Raw genomic sequence first — 20,444 nt, forward strand, 5'->3', positions numbered from 1 at the left:
CTCTAACTCCAATGCGTCCTCCCGGGATGTGGAGAACAACTGCACGCACCATCAGGATGCGAATGTAGCAAGGCTTTATACAATGGCAGAACTGGTAAATACTCATTCTTTACTCTTTTCCCCACTGGTCTACCCTCAACACCAAGCCAAGCTTCCAGACATATTTCACAAGCAATTTATTTCATAATTCCATTTGTTAGCTATGAGTGCTCCCCAAGGTCGTAGGTTTTAGTATTAAAATAAAACGATATATAATCTCACAGATTGAGAATAAAGATAAGCAGCAGAGAAACCAAAACCCTTGAGAATGTGTTTATTTTCTAGCAGCTCTTAGTGGTATTTCCATAGGACACTAGTCATTAACTTCTTAGGAAAAAGAAAACAGTGAATTGGGAATGGGAGATGTCTCTCTGTCATGGTTTAACCTCAGCCAGCAACTAAGCACCATGTAGCTGCTCACTCACTCCCCCCCCCCCAGTGGGATGGGGGAGAAAGTCGGGAAAAGAAGCAAAACCCGTGGGTTGAGATAAGAACCGTTTAATAGAACAGAAAAGAAGAAACTAATAATGATAACACTAATAAAATGACAACAGTAATAAAAGGGTTGGAATGTACAAGTGATGCGCAGTGCAGTTGCTCACCACCTGCTGATCAACACCCAGCTAGTCCCTGAGTGGCAATTCCCCGCCCCCACTTCCCAGTTCCTATACTGGATGGGACATCACATGGTATGGAATACCCCCTTGGCCAGTTTGGGTCAGGTGCCCTGGCTGTGTCCTGTGCCAGCTTCTTGTGCCCCTCCAGCTTTCTCGCTGGCTGGGGATGAGAAGCTGAAAAATCCTTGACTTTAGTCTAAACACTACTTAGCAACAACTGAAAACATCAGTGTTATCAACATTCTTCGCATACTGAACTCAAAACATAGCACTGTACCAGCTACTAGGAAGACAGTTAACTCTGTCCCAGCTGAAACTAGGACACTCTCTTCTATTTTCCCTGGAACAAAACAATCAGTTCCTTTCAATTTGATTTTTATAAGTAAATTCTGTTGCACATTTACAAATCTTTTTCAAATATCCAGGAGTTCTTGTGTTCCCAGAAGATTCCTTATAAAAATTTAGGTAGTCTTTGTTGGTCAGAAATATGGAGTTAAAAGTAGGTTGAAAAAAAAAAAAAAAAAGGAGCAATTGCCAGTTGTTGCTAACGTGCACATCTTTGAGGAGCAAGGACCACTGCTAGTCCAAAAGGGAACTTCATTGGGTGTTCAAATGATCTAAAATATGCCTTACCTCCAGTGCTTCCTTAAAAAAAAAAAAAAAAAAAAAAGTCTGAACTGGTCTCCTGTCTCTAGAGGAGGTTGCGTCGTGCTAGGACTGAGGTAGGCTTGTAGCACACACAGACAGTTGGTGCTCCATCTGCCCTCTGAGATGGTGAAAACATTCATTGTCAGTCCCAATAGTGCTACCAAAACACACTGCTCTTATTTTAGCAGGACACTAATAGCCATTGCATGCATGTTTTATGTGTTGCTTTGGGTTGCTGGTGGCTCTGTGCCTCTCACCACGTGAAGTGGATGCTGTTGTCTAGCTGGTTTATCTCTTGACTCAATGGCCTTTTTGACAAAAAGGATAAAGTATTTCCTATTACTCTTACTGCATGCTTTCATTATGCTAATGACTAATTCACTTTGACTGTAAAAATGTGTCACCTGGAAACCAGAATGTTGTTGTTCTTCAGAGCTGCCCCTGTTGTGTCTTTTGACAAAATAAAACTAAGTCCTTTTGTGAATTTTCATATAGATAAGCTTGTATATAAGCAAGCGCTTACATTGACACAAAGAGTTCAAGCCGTAAGTGACAGGAATACCATCGAGCTAGTTAAATGCAAATAAGCCTTGCTTAATACTAAACGTATTTAGAAGACTTTGTAGGAAAAAACATGAAAATAACGGTTGCTATGCAAGTGGGCTGTTTGTCCTAATCCTGATTAGCCCAGGGGGAAGCAGAGCTTTGCAAATATTAGGAATAGTTTTATATGGTAAATAATCCACTTGATTAACTACTTAGATTTTTCATATTTTTCTTTGTAAATCGCTTGCTAAAAGCCGACTGGCAGAAAGTGAGAACACTTGTTGTACCAGGACTGTGCATAGATGATGGAGGCCAAGATGCAAGTGTGTGTTAGGCTTGCCGTGTTGGGTTTGCCTGCCTGCCTCACAGCCAACAAACATCTGTACAGGTGGTGGTTTATTTCTGCATCCATTTCCTCCCTGCAGTGTCTTTGATGCTGTTTGAAGGTCACAGGTCTGACGATCAATTTCATTGGTTGATGCTTTTTATTAATTTTTTTAATGATGCATTAACTTTTATACATATATTGAAATATTAATTTGTTATGTCTACAGCATGTCTCTATGCTAAAAAAAAAAAAAAAATTAATGCTATAGAAGCAAACCCACCCCAGGTGAGAGAGCTTCTATTCTGTTCTAATAACTTGGCTTTTTACCAGACATTGTAATACATTATTTTTTTTTCTTCAGCAGAAGGCTAAGGGTATAAATTGAACCCAAGTAGATGAATCGCTGCCATCAGTTTAGTTGTGCTTTACCTGAATCCACAGGGCAGCGAGCAGGAGCTGAGGCAGTGGTTCAATTAAGATTGTGGTACAAGTAAATCTATTGTATTGTTATAGAGGCTTTCAATTATAAAATTCTTCCATAGAATAGGGAGAGCTGACAAGACAAGACAGGCCTGAACGGTGCTTTCGTCCTGTTTGTATAAAAAGTGATTAGACTAGGGTAGATCTGGGGTGGGGGGAGAGCAGTCTGGCTGCTTAGATTACTTCTTTCCCTCTCCTGTTTTATTTAAATAGATGCATGCTTGCTTGCTTTATTCCTCAGCCATAGGCATGTTCCTTTTCTTTGCCTCTTGGAGGCTCGCAATTTTGTGGGCTTGACCCAACTAGCTTGTTTCTCCTCTAGCAAGCAAGCAGTCATGAGTGGGACCATCTCCTGCCGCTGCTTTGGAGAAGTTTAGGTGCCTGAGTTAAAAGGCCAAGTTGCAAGCTGCTTCATTGAATGATTTTATACTGTCGGACTGCATATCGACAATCCTTTCTCTCCATAGTTTAAAAATAACTTGATGATATCTCCTTTACAAGGACTTGAAAACTCTGTTGGCATTTAAATTTATCTTCCCTTGAAAGCATTGCAGTGCCTCTGACTTCTCGGCTATGTTGAGGGGTAGAAAACTCTAGCTGTTATAGCTATGAGGGCAGCCTACTGAGCCCTCTGTCTTCTTGTAATTGGTTTAATGCCTTCTAATTGTAGAAAGGTACCTTAAATACCCCTGCTCTCAGGACTTTCCAAGCTGTATGAATGTGAAATCAGTGTAAATTCAGTTTTCTCTGCTGCTGTTCAGAACTTGCTGCCTGGTTCACAAATGCTCTGGCTGCTTGGAAGAACAAAATGTGACAGGGACAACAGAGACTGAAATGAATTACTGAGTGGAAGAACCCTGAAAGACACTTCTCAAAGTAGTAGATTAATTGCTTAGTCAAGAGACTTGAGGAGAGCTGGTTACTGATCATAGAAACATGGAGACTGAGGGCAAATGCTACCTCCAAACCCTTTCTGGGAGGAGTAGCAAACTGGTTTCTCGCTGAGGCCAATGCTTCTGAAAGGAGGTAGGTGTATGTGCACATCCAACCTGCCCTGTCTGCAACCCATGTCACTGCAGGCAGGGTAGGGGCTCCTAGGAAGCAGGCTGACTTCCCTGACTGCTAGATGTCTAATAGATTTCTCTTGAGCCCTTCCAAGCTGCAAAGGTGGCAATGACATTAGCTGCTTATAATCTGCTGCCTGCCTTTCTCTCAGATGTATTTCATGTACAACCTCAGGCTTTTCTCATTTGCAGCTTAACTTTGTTATAAGGTGACTGCTTTTACTTCCAACTTCATTGGTATCTATTACAAACTTGCCCTGCAGTTCAAGAAAGAAGGTGCCTCGGTTTCCAAGAGCAACCCTAAGTGGAAGTCACAGCATGCGTGGCTTTTACAGTACTGATGATATATGTTTCGACCTTCTGTTGTTACTCAGGGAATTTAGAAGGGTTTTTTTCCACAAGTACTGGTTTGCTGTGCGTTAACACTTAAAGTTCACCAAGCTGCTGTATATAGGAGCTAAGGGATGCAGCGGTGCAACTGAGAGAAATCAATGGGCAGTCATCCCATAGCACGTTGATCACAGAGCATCCAGCTGAATGTTAAGCACGTTTCCAGGGCGAGCTGTCAGCTTTGACGTTTGGTTACCATGCAATGTAGCTGGTGTAGCTGAACTGGAAAACCTGTAGAGCATCTGAACAAAGATCCTGTCTGCAGGAGGGAGATTGTGCTACCACAAAAAGTCTGTTTCAGTAAATGGAGAAGTGGGTGTGTATGGAGGGGATTAGAAAATGGTGTCTGACAGCAAGAACTCCACGCTGTTGGCATGTGCCAGACCTGACCAAGGCGTTGTGAACTGGGTATTTGCTAGCTGCAAATTGTGATTCTTAGCTCTGCCATACCAAGATGTTTAGGTGGTAAAATGCCCTGCTGGTAAGTGTATGTGTTGTGTTACACAGTTCTCAACCTATGCTTTTGTTCCTCAGTATTGAGTTCGACCGAGACTGTGACTACTTTGCCATTGCTGGGGTGACAAAGAAGATTAAAGTCTATGAGTATGGTACAGTCATTCAGGACGCGGTGGATATTCACTACCCTGAGAATGAAATGACCTGTAATTCCAAAATCAGGTAGGTGTTGACTTTGTATTTGAACTCAGAGGGCCTTTTTAATTTGCTTGTTCATGTGCAGTAGCTGTTTTGCTTTCTTTATCCATTGTAGGAATGGGAGGGGAAAGGAGGAAAGCAGGAGCCAATGGAAAGCTTGCTTTGAACTCTGGGTGGGATCAGGTGGCACAAGCACTGTTACTTGTGTATGCTGGGCTCATCCCAAGGTAATAGCAGGCCCATGTATCTGGAGGAGAAAGAGACATAGGGTAGGGAACTGTTTTTGTGTTCCTTGCAAATGCCTTTGGATACCTAATCATTTAAAAGAAGAGTAAAAGCGGAGTAGTAGATATGCTCCAGGTAAAGTCTTAGGTTGTCTCAAGGTAACTTCTGTGCCCAGTTCTTCTTAATAGCTACAGATTCCTTCATGCTCTCTTCTCTTCATCAACCAGATCCTTTCCATTCTGCTGAGAGGCTGCTAGTCCTCAGGAAATGTGCCTCATTTGCACCTTCTGCCTATGAATTTGTCTGCCTGAAGTACTGTTCTGCTGGGCCTCATAATACAAGCTCTTGGGAAGAGACCTTGCTTGATTTTTGCTTCTGTGCTGCTATCATTACTGTCAACCTATTTATTTTTTTATCTTTTTAGATGACTTAAACCAAAGAAATATAGACCACCATGTCAGAACTTCAATTGAAAGAATCCAGCTAACATAACTTAACAATCCTAATTCAAAAATTCTGTTAAAGCTCAAAAGTAAATAATACAGGCAATCAAACCAATTCAGTATTATAATACAAGTCTCCAGCATCTCTGCTGAACTCATTTGGGTTTTTTTGGTACTCTACATTTTAAAAACAGTAAAGCACCCACAAAAGTGTAAGTAATAAATTTATGTAACAGTCCGGCTTCTACGAAAACAAGATGATGTGCAACAAGATTAATAATGTTTGCAAGCCTGCTTTATAGTGTAAAAGTCACACTTAGTTTTTTAGTTGATGCATTTCTTAAGATAGATCAATCGCTCCTGTATCAGTCATGCTGATTATTCTTGGGAATTGTGTAACACTATTTTGTGAAGGAAAAGGTGTATGTGCAACTGGCCCTAGGACTGACTTTCAAGATGGGTAAAAACAGTCTGAGAGGGATTTGTATTGATAAGCCATACTGATTATGGAGCTTCTGTTTTGCTGGACTTGTAAAATGTTCAGCATTTTTGACTGAGTCATAGCAGAGTTCACGCTATTCAGCTTCATTATTCTGGAGAGAAGAGCAGAATAATAGGAGAATCATCTAGCAGTCGATTAATACCTTTTGCCTTAATTAGAAGGGGAGAAGCAATGTGTGTTTGGTATTTCTCAGTCTATCTGAGAAGACTTCCAGACTTGCTACTTCAAATTTGACAGGGGTCTGCCCCGATGATCCTGCCGGTCATTAGGTAGTTGGTTGTTTGTTCTCCCTTCTCCAGCAGCTGCTGGTGAGAAAAGCCATGTTAGCACCTTCACTGATGTTACTCTTGTCAGGTTTGTGCTCCAGACGAGACACTGCTTGCATTTAAGATTTCTTCTCTTCCTCAAGTTTCATGCATATATAAATTATATATATACGATGATGCTAAATGCATTGTCCTCTGACGCTCTGTGCCTCAGTGGAGATGGACAGGGACCTCTTCTTTCATTTCTTTGCCCTAGTTTCTCTCATTCCTCCAAAGAAATGCTTTTTTTTTTTTCCTGTTGGCACCTCCACATTATATCAACATTTCTTCGGCATGTGGGTGCTTTTGGTTTTGACAAATAAAGTTAGGCTGTCAGTTGAGTGCATCCTTACTATATCCATCAGCTGTGCTGCCAGTCACTGGTGCTGGGGCTCGCTGGCGCAGTGTCGAGCAGCATAATAACTTGGTATTCTGAAGTGGCGTAGCTTGAGGGAGAAGTTATATATGAAGGCTGTAATTTCATTACAGAATATTGCAGTATGCTGAAAATGTGTGTGTATTATAATAAAAAAATCTAAACAAGTGGAGCCTGCTCTTTATAAAAAGCCTTGGCTTAAAGCTGTTGATCATAATTTGGGTGGAGGTGCAGCTTCTTCCAGAGGCTTACTCTACCTGCTAGTGCCCTTTCTGATATTGAAGACAGATGTATTTCTGCTGTGGCACATGGGCGGTACCTCTCTTCACAGCAGAGATGCAGGGGTCTGTGTGCAGATGGGATTTGGTGACATGTCTCTTCTGTTGAAGCTGGTGTGTGACACCAGCACAGCTTGTAACGTCCTTTCCATCCTCACATGACACCAGAGCTGTCTGTCTGCAGGCACTTTGGCTTTCCAAAGACACATCATGGGATGCTTACCCTAAATTGATCCTGGTTAACCGTGTTCAGAGTGATGATGCTGGAACATAAATCATTAGTGGTTACATTGGTGACTCAGCTTTTGGAGGAGCAGCAGCTCTGATGGGCTTTTATAAAAGCAGACAGGTGACAACATTTGCAAAGACTTGTGTCTGGCCAAGAGCAAGTCTGCTGGCCTGGAGCAGCTGTGCTAAGGGAAGCCCTGCTCTGCTGTGTGCCAGCTGGGTGCCTGCTGAAAGGTTGAGCTTCATGCCAGCAGTAATTGATTGTAGGCTTTTCTGGAGCAGAGCCCTGGTACCAGCTGTAGCTGAGTGTTTCTTCCTCTTTTCCAACCCCCTTTTTTTTATACCCACCTGCTTCTTAAATACATTCTTTTTTCATCATCTGCTGAGCTTTCTCATCCCTGTTTTTAAGAATGGAGAGGAAGTCGGTGTGTTGGGCTTCTGGTAAATGTGCATCGCGTCCCCCGGGAATGACAGTGGCATAAGCTTCCAGGAAAAACACAAGATGACACATAAATCCTCATAAAAATCCCATTTACAGATTCATAGCTTTAGTACAGAAACAAATCCTGGCATTGTGTAGTAGCTATAAACAGCACCCTGTGAGCTAATTATGACTTGCTGTGTCCCTAGCTATGGCAGACAATAATCTGTAGTTCCCCCTGCGCAGAAGGAGATTGGAAAGGACGAGAAGAGGATGAACAGCTAGCAGCGAGCCACAGCTCTTCTCTGATTTATTCAAGAGGCAGATTTGTTGTTTTGGCATAGGTTGCAGCGGGAGAAAAATAAGGAGATCTAGCGTTCAGGTAAAAAATTGGCTTTAGGCCTCGTTAATCTACAATAGGTGATGTGCAAGTGTGGTTAGGTAAATATGCTTTTGAAATCCATGTTTAGTATTCTGTGTGCTTACCACTCTGTTTGCTTACCACTCTGCAGCATCTGTACTTCAGTGATAGATGTTACCACAAACCTCCAAAATCAGCTGCATCTGTTTAGTCAACTGCAGTAAAAGCAAAGCATTGTAGGCTTTTTTAGGAAGCTGCTACTATTTTATTGTTTTCATTTTTTGGTGTCAATAAATCAAATGCATGATTGCTCTATTCTAATAGCAGTTCATGGGCATATTGCTGTCGATTTTTAAAACGGCAGTCAGTTCTCACTATTAAGTTTAAATTAAGCAAAAACTTGCCGTACGGTGTTTTTCATCATAGAGTCTTTGTTATTTGGAGAGGTATGAGCTCTCTTTATGCTGAAAAACCTCATGAGCAGTTGTGTTGGATGCCCATATTTCCAATGCAGAAAATGTTTGACACTAAACAGGTTATAAGGAAATACACCTTCAACTTTCATGAATTTCAGTTTTCAGAGTAACTGCTTCACTTTGCAACAAGATGAAGTTTTTCTTTAAAAGTATTTGTCTCTTTACTAGAGTTTTTCTTTGGATTGATCAGAGAAAAGGTTGTTTGGTTTGTTGTTTTGGGTTTTTTGGGGGGGGGGTTTGGTTGTGTGGGGTTTTTTTGTTGGCTTTTTTTTTTTTTAAACGTTGATAATGGTAATGTAATTCTGTATGTCTCTGAAGTATTTGGTTAGCGTTGTTATTCATGTGGATGTTCCTTGCAGTAATAGATCACTCCCTTTAAAACATTTCAGTCCTAAAACTACTGGGCATCGGTTGACTCATGGTAATAGACTGGATCTGGAGCACTTGGCATTCGGAAGCAGGTCAGACCACAGCAGTTTGTATCTTATTAAAAGCTTTAACTCTGTTTAACACTCACTGCCAGAGGCGCGGTTGACACCGGGTAACTTGATCCTGGATTTGAGATATTTCAGCCATAAAAATACTGGCTTGTGAAAGAAACATCAGCATGACTGACAACGCTAACCAAGCTGGCCCACTTGTGTCTCAGAATAAAATGAAGGATGCACATAAACCTTCAAGGGGTCAAAATTTCTGTGTGTCCGGATTGGATGCCAAGGTTAGGAGAGTGTTTTGGAGGTCGGTGATTAGCTTTCAACTAGAGTTTCTCTAGGCTAATCTTCTAGGAAGGAAAGCTATCACAAGTTATGTCAAGGCAAACCTCTGGGGTGTAACTATTGCACTGTTTCTAGATTAAAGATCAAAGCAAAAACTGAAAAAATACAGCTACTAGTATTTAAAATAAAAGATGGTCTTGCACAACTCCTTTTAATCCAGTGCTGAATTATACATTATCTCAGCCTTAGGCAGCTATTTTTTGTATCCTATCTCATAGCCTCCACATTTCAATTTCTGCCTGGATGTGGCTGCAGGTTATCTAAAGGTTTTCTACGGAAGGTTATTTTTATGAACTTCTGGGGTTTTGATGCTTAACCTGTTTGAAGACTGTGTAAGCTGTATTTTTGGTCCATCTCACCTTTGCCCTTTCCTTTCCCCTTCTCCAACTTGCTCCTCCATGCATTTTTAAGGCTGTTATTCCATTGTTACCCATGATAACATCTCAAGGGAACCTGATAAAGTAGGTGTCTTTGAAGATTCAACAAAATTTGCTTGTGTGGGACATGGAAGAAAGATCAGTGCTTCCCTTGAGGGGGGCATGACAGTAGCTTCTCAACCCTTTGTAGGTCCCAGGGGACCCACATGGAAGAGCAACATGTGCTCATAATGTCCCAGCTCCAGGACAGTCTTCTTTCAGGCCTGTATCATCACAGATGCCAGAGAACACAACCAAAGGACAGTCAGCCCTTGGAGGGAGCTCCCCTCCACCTGATCCAACCCTGAATTGTGCTCTACAAAGGTTACTTTTGAGAATTTAAGTTATAAAGCAGCTCAGGTATTGCAATGTCAAAGAGAAAGCTCTAGTTTCAGAGTTTGTGAAGAGAGTTGGGTGGTGATGAGGGGAGAATTAAGGCAGAGAGCTGGAATAGGGTTGGTTTTGTCTTATTATGATCCTTTAATCATATTCCTTAAAAATGAAAGATTTATGGTGTGTGTGAATTAAAATGTGTTAATTGAACCACTTAGTGGCTGCAAATCCCTAAACATTTTTCACCTGTCAGTTCCTGTTTTCCTCTTTTAGTCTATCTACAAATGTTTTCCAAGTGAGTGTTAACCCCTCGTTAATGCCATCAGACTTCAGTGGGACAGAATGCTTAGCTTGATCTTTGCTGTGCCAGACCTAATGGACATGCTTTTGGGCACAGAAACCCTTCATTTTCTCCATCTATATTGATTGATCTGATAAAATATTACCTGTCTCTGCAAACCTGACACTTCTTACGTCCTTAGATCTATCACGTCTCAAACAGAACTTTTGAACTCGATCCTTTATATTTTTCTACCTACTCAGTAATTCCTAATTTTCATTGTCTCGGGTGATTCCTTTTTTGACAAGATATAGTTACATGATGATCTTCTTCATAGCTCAGCTTGCAATACCCAGCTCTCTTTTGCCGGTCAGATGTGGATCTCATGTTCCCCTAGCATGGAGCATCCATCTTCTAACCAGCCAAGGTGGCACCAGCACGTCTGCTTTTCTCTAGGACCCTCTACCTGCTGAAGCTGCCTGACGTACTCTCAAAGCCATCCAGATAGAAGACTGCTTTCTCTAAGATTCGGCCCTGGGCTGTATTCTTCCTGCTTTCGTGTGATGGCTAAACTTACAGATTACTTTTTTCCCCATAAGCTCCTTGAAGCCCTGACTTGAGTGGAGATAAGATGGCAGGGGAAACAGGTTTGAACCAATAAATGTCTAGTGCAGTGTCTACCCCCCTGCCATTAGCTGGAGACTGCTCCCAGCCCAGAGCCTCGCTGTTCTAGCTCTAGGGCTCTAAACCGCTTTTGCTTCTGTCAGTGACCGACTGCTCTGCTTGGAAACAAGGCTTCAGATGTCAGACATGGTTATCTCTGGATTGCTGCAACCTTCAGTTCGCAGTCCTGGCGGGCAGTGCCTGCCAGCTTCATTTGGTCCTCAGGGAGCCACTTAGGCCTCTATGAATGAGGCTTCTAGTAAATCATAGACTGTCATGACCTGCTTTTCTGTGTGGGTACCTAATGGTAGTAGAGGTGGCTTAAGGATAGCTCCTTGCTGATATATTTGTGGACAGTCCTTCTACCCACGAGGGCTGAGGACACTAACATTTTCTAGTTAATGATGTATCGTGGAAGAGGCAAAACCAGGGAAAGCATTGCCTGAGCTGTATCACCTCAAGCATCCTCTGAGCAGCTGCTGGTTGAAGATGATGACTTGCATTTGGTAAATAAAACTTTTTAAGTTTCTGAATGCAAAGTTTTAAAAACAAGGGATGCTGTTATAAGAAGGAAATGTGCAAGTCTGTGAACAGACTATAGGTAGACAGAGGTGCACACAGGGAGAAGTGTTTGACAGGTTGAAATCGGTGTCATCAAATGTCCCTCTGTACTGGCCGTTCTAAAGAAAGCTCCCAGCGATCAACTGGGGAAAGTGTGTCCTGAAGGTTATCTCCTAGCATTATGCAGCAGTGTGAGAGCTTGCAGAAAGCTGCTCCTGTTGGATGTCTTTGTCTTATTTCTGTCAATTACAGATTAACTTGTGCAGACAGAGGAAGTCAGAGCTGGAAGTCTTTTAGATCACTCAGTGAAGTTTCCTGCTGATGCAAGCACCAATAACATGTTATTCCTTCCTCATATTTCTTCAAATTTGTCTTAAAAACCAGTTGAGTTTCTTGCCTCCCATTATTTGGCTGCTCCGGAACCTCAGATAAGCTTGTTGATTACATGTAGCTAAAGAGTGGTGAGCTATGATTAGTGGTTGGTATGCATAGTCCCTCTACAGTTAGAAAACTCACACCTTAGTAAGCTGAGTTTGACTGTAGTGAGGAGCAGAACAGCAATGCTGCTTGCTGTTATTTAACTAACTGAAAAATAAGTGTTTATATTTAACTACCTTAAAAAAGGAAAAGGATTTTCCTCCTTCTGTGTGTAAATTCTGAAGGAAAACAGGATGCAAGTGTATAGTAGAACCAGTAATTTGCCAAGGTATAATGCTTCTAAGTCAGTATCCATGTACCTACATCATATTTTGTGTCGCTGCACTGATCAAAGCAGTACTAAAAACTTACAGAATCATGGACTTCTAGCTTATATTGTTGGTTAAAAATTAGCCCCGAGTCTACCATAATCTAGTTAACTGTGTCAGAGATGTTTGACCTGCACGAATTGGATCTGTCAGTTCGGCTTCTGCTCTATGCATCACAGTTGATACCAACTGGCATGCTTTTGTGCCAGATGGTCCAAAAATTGGTGAACAAGTATTACAAATTTTCTTACCTCTGTCACATTTTTGGGGAGTCAAAGTGGAGGCGTAGTGCCAGAATGCTACGAATGTGGCTTGGCAGTGTCTCTGCTCTTGTTTTGTCTGCTGATGGTTAGAGTTTGTCAGTGGAATTGTCATTTAGTTTTGCACGGCCACTTAATTCAGTTTAAAATATAAACCCGTGTGATATATTTTGCAGCTCTCAATCAGAAACATCTCCTAAACTGCCTATAACAAGCTGCTGTTTCCTTCTGGATAGGAAGGGGGGGGTCTTTCCGCATTTACAGAAAGCTGGAAGTAGTTTCTCTGAAATCAAACTTTCATTTGCACATAGATACATGTATAGAACATTACATATGTGCCAGAGGAGAATTCGATTTACCATCCATGCAGCTACGTGTTTTACATATATAGCTTCTGTTAAGTAGTTATCTTTATGGTAATAATAATAGTAGTAGCTATGGGCAAGAGGCTAAGAAGTCAAACCCTGAGCTCTCTGTGACAATTTGTGTGGAATTCAATAGCAAAACAATTGCAGTGTTAGAGACGAATACATTTTAAAAAAAAAAAAAAAAAGCCAAACCCTAACACTTCATATTGAGGGGGGCAATGTCACTTAAGCCAATAAAGCTTTTCTTTTAGTTTGTAGAGGAAGGTTTGTTGTATTTCTGGTGGGTTTTGGTTTTGTCCTTGCCTGAGTGTTTCAGTGGGGTAGCTTGATCAAATGCTGCGTGCTTTGCGAAGACACTAATTGCCTGACGTATTGCAAGAGTGATTTTTGTGTTGTAAGGTATGATTTAATGTAAGACTGACTGGGGCTCTTCTTCTTTTTAAGCTGTATCAGCTGGAGTAGTTACCACAAGAACCTGCTAGCCAGCAGCGACTATGAAGGCACCGTCATCCTTTGGGATGGATTCACGGGACAAAGATCCAAGGTCTACCAGGTAACATGCAATCAATGAGCAACACTTTCCCACACCATGGACCACGTCGGAGGAGCACTATTCAGTCTGAGGTTCTGCTTCTAGTTCAGCAATAGACTTTTCCATTCCACAGGGTGAAATAGATGCTCCTCCTGTTTGGTAAATGTGTCTCATCCGCACAGCTTTATTGAGCTGTAGTCCTCTGAGGGAGGCAGCTATATCTTCCTGTCACAGGCATGAGGCAGTTGACGTTTTCTTGCTGCTGCTTTCAGGCAGGGAATCTGCATGGGGAGAAACGAGTTTCTAGAAGTTGTTTGTCTCACCTTCCTTTAGAAACCTCTGTCTCCCCATACTAATTTCACTTCAGTCTTTGTCAAAAGCCTTTTGTAAAATCCTGCAGTGATTGCTGCTGCAGGTGCTCGTAAAGCAGAAGAGCAAAATGCAGACTTAAGTGACGAGGCTGGGAGAATGGAGCAGTAGGCAGAACCCTTCCTGATACAGTCCTGTGCTCAGCAGAGCAGTGTATGCACGCAAGTGGGCTGAGCTCAACAGCGAGACCTGTTTTGGAAGAAGTTTCTGGCATATTTTGTCTTTTTGTGCAATTTGAACATTGTGTTTCTATATAATGGATTCTGAGAGGCTTGTGATCAGAACAAGGAGCTTGGAAGAGAGGTTGTTCCGTTTGGGGAGAGACTGAAAGGGGTGCAGGCTTGTTCTATAGGTAGCATAGTGCATTGAAACTGGTCAGTGATAATGAAAGAACTGCAGACTGGCCTTCACTTCCCCCATCTTGACAGCTCAACATAAGTTTTAATTCCTATTTAAGCCTTTGTTTACTTTTTCATTGTATTTTGGCCATTTTGTAATGCGTGTTTTCACTAATCCTTTGCATATCTCAGTTAAAAAGAAATTATACTGGACAAAATAAATCTTGTCTTTTCTTCTCTCAAATATATTTTGCATTTCTTTATGAGGCTGAATAATGAACCTAGAGAGGACCAGCTGTTGCTTATGTTAAAACAAACTCATTTTGCTTCCTATCAGATTACTTGAATTTTTTATTTGGATTTGCATAGAGGCATGCATACTGACATCTGCTTTGCATGTATTAGAAATCCTTTAGTGACTTTGTCCTGGTGAGCTTTTCATGTCATCGTCTTGCAAGCCTGTGTGAAGGCTTTAAACAAAGGGTTCGGTTGAATTTCTGGTTTCATTCAATGCAGTGTTTTGCTTCCACATGGGATGTGCCAGCATAGCAAATACAGCTCTTCTGTGTTTTGGGAAAGTGTGCAGTCTTGTAAGAATATTTGTTTGAGTGGAAGAACATAGGATTAGACACCTGAAGTTTTGTTTAATAACTCAACAGGAAGGTGAGGGTTTCCTGGACTTTCAGAGAGGAGGTGTTTGAAATGGCTTTGAATGGGCATCTTATTGGTATTGGGAGATACAACTGTGATCTACTAGAATAAGCAGCAGCACACAGTGGAACCACAGCCAGTCAAACTGTGCTGCAAAAATGGGTCTTTAATGTATATTTCCTGAAATCATTATTTTTTTTTTCTTTCAAGTAAAAAAAAAAAAGTCCGTTTTCGATTTTAAAATTGCCATTCTGTTTTCTGCTTTCAGTCTAGCATACTGTTGTAAGCATTGGTCTGATTGGGCGAAAACATATTTTTTGAGAAACTCCTAAACACAGTAAGCTTCTCTGTCCAGGACTCTGCTGACTATTTATACCAAACAGCACATGTTTTTTCTTTTACTATTTTATCAGATTACAGCTCACTACCTTGCAATATTTTTCTTGTTTCTCTAAACAGGAGCATGAGAAAAGGTGCTGGAGTGTTGACTTTAACTTGATGGACCCAAAGCTATTGGCTTCAGGCTCTGATGATGCCAAAGGTATTATTCTTTTTCAGTAGCTGTGCAGAAGGCATACACTCTGTGTATTCCCTTTGAGGAACAAAAATGTGATATTTCAAGTAGCTGATTCCTCAGCTGCCTTCAGTAATGTAGTTGACATAGTAATGTGTCAAGGTATTACTGAACTGTTCGGATCTTAGAGAAGCAGAGGCTTTGTTTGGATTAAGATTTCTTGGTGCAATGTTCACATTTTTTGGGTAATATGCTCTCTACTAGCATTTTCCAGGACACTAAACAAAGCAAAATGTGTTTTAACATTAGTTAAGCCTGGTGAGTTAAAGCCTTGGGGCCTTTCAAAAGAACAGCATGTATTTATATTTCAAAAACAAGGTTGTTGGGGAAAAAGCGGGAGTTAAAAATGCCTGCTGCAGTTTTACCTGTAGCTCTGAATGTTGAAGAGTGTGCACACCGAGCAGCTTCCTGCTTTCCCAGTGTGCAGTGTGTTTCTCGGAAAATAACAGCGTCAGATGGTGGACTGAATGGGAGCGTTGAGAGCAACTCCCAGCTTTGCACACTCCAGGGCCCATTTGACAAAGGGCTTTTGGAGAACCCTTAAGACAAGCCCTTTCCCAACATACTTGTAGAAGAATGTTCCTCTTCTAAGAAGAAATAGGAAACTTCTAAAGAAAAGGATAGCACTGAGCAATATGTAGTGTTCTTCATCCCTAATGAACAAGATTTTATCTCTAATATGTTTACAATATCAAATTGGAGTTATTAAGCAGCAAGAACTTTAGAGTTCCTTTCATAGTCAGTGGGGATCAGCCCTCCCAGATGGGCTGATACAGCTCTGGACAGAGCTCTTTGTGATTTGCTTTCAAATGATAAATTAATTTTTCATAAACATTAAACCTTGCAAGCCACTCCCCCCTCTAAAATACTTTTAGATTCTGTTTCAAAAGAAAGCTGTATTAGGGTTCCTCAATTAGTGTGTCCCCCCCCCTCCCCACTTTTTGGTGGAAGTCAAGAGTGTTTTCTGTGTGCTTAAATGCAGCAGGAGTGAACATTCACCTTGTAAATTATCAGCCTCTTCATCATGTTGCTCCCCACTCATGCTATGCATTTGAAAAAGCTTATCTGCCAGGTAGACATGCATTTATTAGCATGTTAACAAGTTGTCCAGTTTTGCAGCGCCAGCTGCAAGCAGAGCTCCTGTCTCTAGTTTAACAGTTCACTTTTTCAGTAATGGTCTCTAAAAGTGTAGTGCTTACTTAGAAATTATTGTAGTAAAGTCTGCAGATATACATAACTTGCATTTCAATTCACAAACGTCTTTTGAAGGTGTATTGGGGTTTTGGTGAATAAAACTGAGCTGGAACATTTTATTCTTCTACCATAATTTGCCTGTGATTAGCATATGTAACAAGCCCATTAGAGACAAATGGAGTCCTGTGTCGAAATGTTTGAAATAAGCACAGATTTTAGAAGTCTTTAAGGTACAGAGCAATAGTAGCAGATGTCCAAATTAATGTTATAGTGTCCACCTTCCGTTTCAGTGATCACATTGAAAGGGTTAAGTGTGAGGAAAAGCTAATACCTATGATGAGTGTCCTAACTCAAACCTGCCTAACTTAAATTTTTGTCCTTCTGCTTATGTTCATGAGCATTTGGTTGAGTCCTGGCCAGCTTTGGGTACATAGTAATACATGTTTGGCCGGGTACAGCATCTGGTGGGAAAGCCAAGAGCTGTGTACCCTTCCTGTCCTCTCTTACTTCTGTGCTTGTGTGAGGCCACGCTGGGCTTTCTAACAAGAAATCTCAATGCTGATAGATATTGGTGTGACCAGAGCAATTGGAGCTAATCTCGCCATGCTTACCCGGAAAGCATGGGTATAACACTTTCCTGTCAAGCGATCAGGACAAGCCAGCAAAAAAGTGACAGCTTTGCCAGTTCTTCCTGCTTGCCTGTGTATCTGCCTGTCTCTGCTCATTCTTTTCAAGTTGGAAGCTAATTTTTAAAGCACTTGTTATGCTCGGTAGGCATGTATTGGGGAAGGAGCTTTTAGATGCAAAATCCTACCATCAGTGCTTCACAGCTGTCTCTGCCAGGGCTCAGGCACAGCAAAGGGGGTGCCAATGAATGGAGTGCTATTAGGGATAAAATGATTCTGATACAATTAGAAAGAGCATCCTTGGGCCTCAGGTCCTGCATTGTCCTCGTCATTAGATGAAGATCATCCAGGATGCTTATTTGTGGAAGATCTTGTCTACTTTAATAGCAGATAATGAGAGCATAAAAGCATTATTTTATTTGAAGTAACTACTGTGTGTATGAAAACCTCACTTCTATCTACAGTTGTCATGCCCTTCCCTTTTAAAGGGGCAAAGGTAGTTGCATATGTCTATAGGGACCCAAAGATGTACACCAGCTAGACAGCAGTGAGCAAAATTAAAGTGTTTACTTGTGCTACAACCGGCTTGGAGAACCAGCACAGTCTTAATTTCAGTTCTTTTATGCACGTAGCAATGGCAGGAGCTGTGATTCTCATGTAAGTAAGAAAGGGTGAATTTTTGCTATTAAAGCAGAAAAGATTATTTAATTCTGTGAGGGCAAAATGATGCTATCAAAGTGCCAGGATAGGGCTGGAGCTAGTGCTCTTAGCTAATGACTTACAGCTGCTTCTCAACCCAACATCCCTGTCTGTTCTGGATTGGGAATGTAGTTTAATGGCCATGGTAAAGTTAGCAGATGAGATAGAGCAAAATATTTTGTGATGCCCTGTGGGTAGAATTTAAGTCTCCAGTGTGGTAGAGATCTGTTCTGGAGTGATGAAGCATTTGTTCTCTGCTCTGGGGTTGTTTTTGAAGCTCAAGGGGTAACAAGCAGTACTGACAAATTCAACTGAAGAAAGAGTCCTGGATTTATGTCCTTTCTGTGAGTTGTAGTCCCTTCACTATTTCCTGGCTTAAAATGGAGAGGTGGAGCAGAACAGGAGCACCTGAGAGCTCTGAACCGTAGTGAGAGGTTACCTTTCATTGTCTCATGGCAAGGAGGAATGCAAGCATCTGTTTCATTACGTGTAAGGAAAGTAATTTCCATGCTGCCTTGGTAAGTGAGGCCATGGATGCTAATCCTACAGCTATTTTTTGTAGTGTCCCTTAATTCAGTAGGGCAAAGCAGATTTGCAGGGTTGGCTTCATAAAACAGAAGCATGGCCTTTTAGCAGGGGAACTAACCTGAGAAATGCAGATCAGAGTTTCCTTCCCAGCTTTGTAGAGGACTTCCAGAGGATTGTTTGGGGCTTTATTTTCAGTGATACTTAGCTCCTTCAGCTTCTGCTGACTTTAACTGGAAGTATGGGTGTTTATTGCTCTTAAATTACCAGGCTGAACTTTCGGTTTGCTCATTTTCCTGGCTAAAAGAAGTTCGATAATTTCCTGGAGATTTGTGGGGTGGTTGGATTCAACTGGGAATACCTTGAAAGGTCAAGATGATGTTGGTAGTTAAAATACCAACCAAAAGATCTGTCTGGCTGTGTCTTATGCAAGGAGGAATACCCTGTGGTCATTGCCTGCTAACAGTCATCAGTTTACATCATCCTCCTGACCTGCACAAGGCAGTGGATCAAAAATTTTGCCTAGCAGGACAATTCAGCAGCTTTCTTCTTTCCTAGGGATTCTTAAATCTTTGCAAATGAGTTTTCTGGTAGCGGTAGCCTATTCCTGGTTTACAGCTTTTCTGGAGTAACAGCAGCCTCTCCATCACACGACCAGATAAGAGTTTCAAGAATGACAGGCTGTATGAAATATCCTTACTATCATTGTACCAACTGTTTACATCAACACCTTTAGCTATTGTAGTACAGGCTTCTGCCTCTTTTAGTCAGTGTTTAGACACAGAACTGATGTACAGAAAATTAATTTATAAACTTACACATTTGGTGTAAAGCTCCAACCAAATAAAAAATATCTTGAAAAGACCTAAACATTTTAAACTGAAAAAGCTGTTCTGGAGGCATCTTCCTACTTGTTTGGTGAGAGGTAGACATTTGGCCACATAGAGATGTCTCTCTCAGCAGCTGCAAAATTACAAAACATGCTTTGAGAACACATGTTTTAGGAATAGTCAATCTCAGATGGTTGCTTGTCTCATCAGCACAATTCTAGGTGTTATCAAGACATCTGTACATTGTGTAATTACTTCCTCAAACTCAGCAAAATTGCTGAAAGCTACAGCAAATAAACTCTACCCTTATGAATTATGCTTTATTAACCTGTCAGTTCTTTTTAAAAAATAATGGGCAGTTCCAGGTAAAACTTGACATGTTTCATTATGTGGTGTTATATGTCACATATATCCTTTTTTATGGCACTGACTAAGATATAATTGGAGCCCAGCGTATTCCACAGCAGTTAGATCACAGAAATTGCAGACTCTAATCTGTGTCTGTCGGTTGTAACGATTATTATGATGGCTTTGAACACACAGGTTGACTCCTCACCAGATTAAATGGCTCAGCTTATGACCTGAAAACTTGAATGAAAAAAAGGAGCCAAGTTGAAACTGAGCCCTCAATTAGCTTTTGCTGCAAAACTGAGACCAGATGGCCATTTGTTTATTAGAGGTGGTGTCAAGGAGAGACTTGGCTGCTTTGGATGCAACTTTAAATATTGATACTTGGTTGGAAGGCTTCAAGACAAGCCTGTGTGGTTTTAGTACTAGATTTGGGCAGAACATCACTCTGAACTATGAGATCATGTAACCTCCCTGCACACCTCAAGTTAAAGCTATATTGTCTGCCAAGTGTCCTCTTGTAATCATGGTATTATTTGCTTCCTATACCATCTCATCCATAAACTTCATGTCCTTTACTGCCACTGCAACTTAGACTGTACATCTCCTGCTGTCTGTTCATTAAAGCAAAATGCTAATGTCTTACTGTTTTGCAAAATCGTCTTTGCTGGCTCCGTTCCCCTTCCCGCCCCCAAGTGCAAAACACAATGGAGGAGGTATATCATCCAGTCTCACTTGGGAGAAGAAAGCATCTTAAGCCATGCTTGCAAAGCTGTTGGTTTCATTTCGAAATGTAGCTTAGTGTTTAGGATGAATATTATAGCTCTAGTAAATGACAATGGATTTATTTCTGAAAACCAACAACAGGGTGGGTGCTGTTTTAATTGAATTTTACATAATGCTTATATGCAAATACAGTATGCATCAGTGTTTATATTTCTGGTGTGTGTGTGTGCTGGTTTAGAATGGTTCCA

At 41.2% G+C, this 20,444-nt stretch overlaps 1 protein-coding gene across 6 annotated transcripts in view; it reads left to right on the plus strand.

Annotated features, from left to right (window-relative positions):
• COP1 (COP1 E3 ubiquitin ligase) overlaps positions 1 to 20,444 on the plus strand; it is a 130,655-nt gene that overhangs the window by 50,650 nt on the left and 59,561 nt on the right. For 3 of the 6 annotated variants that reach the window (XM_052800522.1, XM_052800525.1, XM_052800523.1), the window contains 4 exons: positions 4,647 to 4,790; positions 8,771 to 8,842; positions 13,229 to 13,337; positions 15,134 to 15,215. In XM_052800522.1, coding sequence (XP_052656482.1) covers positions 4,647 to 4,790; positions 8,771 to 8,842; positions 13,229 to 13,337; positions 15,134 to 15,215 — 407 coding nt within the window. The remainder of the gene's footprint in view (positions 1 to 4,646; positions 4,791 to 8,770; positions 8,843 to 13,228; positions 13,338 to 15,133; positions 15,216 to 20,444) is intronic. The other 3 variants (XM_052800526.1, XM_052800527.1, XM_052800528.1) reach the window with 1 other exon arrangement.

The sequence above is a fragment of the Harpia harpyja genome, chromosome 11 (genome assembly GCF_026419915.1).
Source record: "Harpia harpyja isolate bHarHar1 chromosome 11, bHarHar1 primary haplotype, whole genome shotgun sequence".
NCBI classification, from domain to species: domain Eukaryota; kingdom Metazoa; phylum Chordata; class Aves; order Accipitriformes; family Accipitridae; genus Harpia; species Harpia harpyja.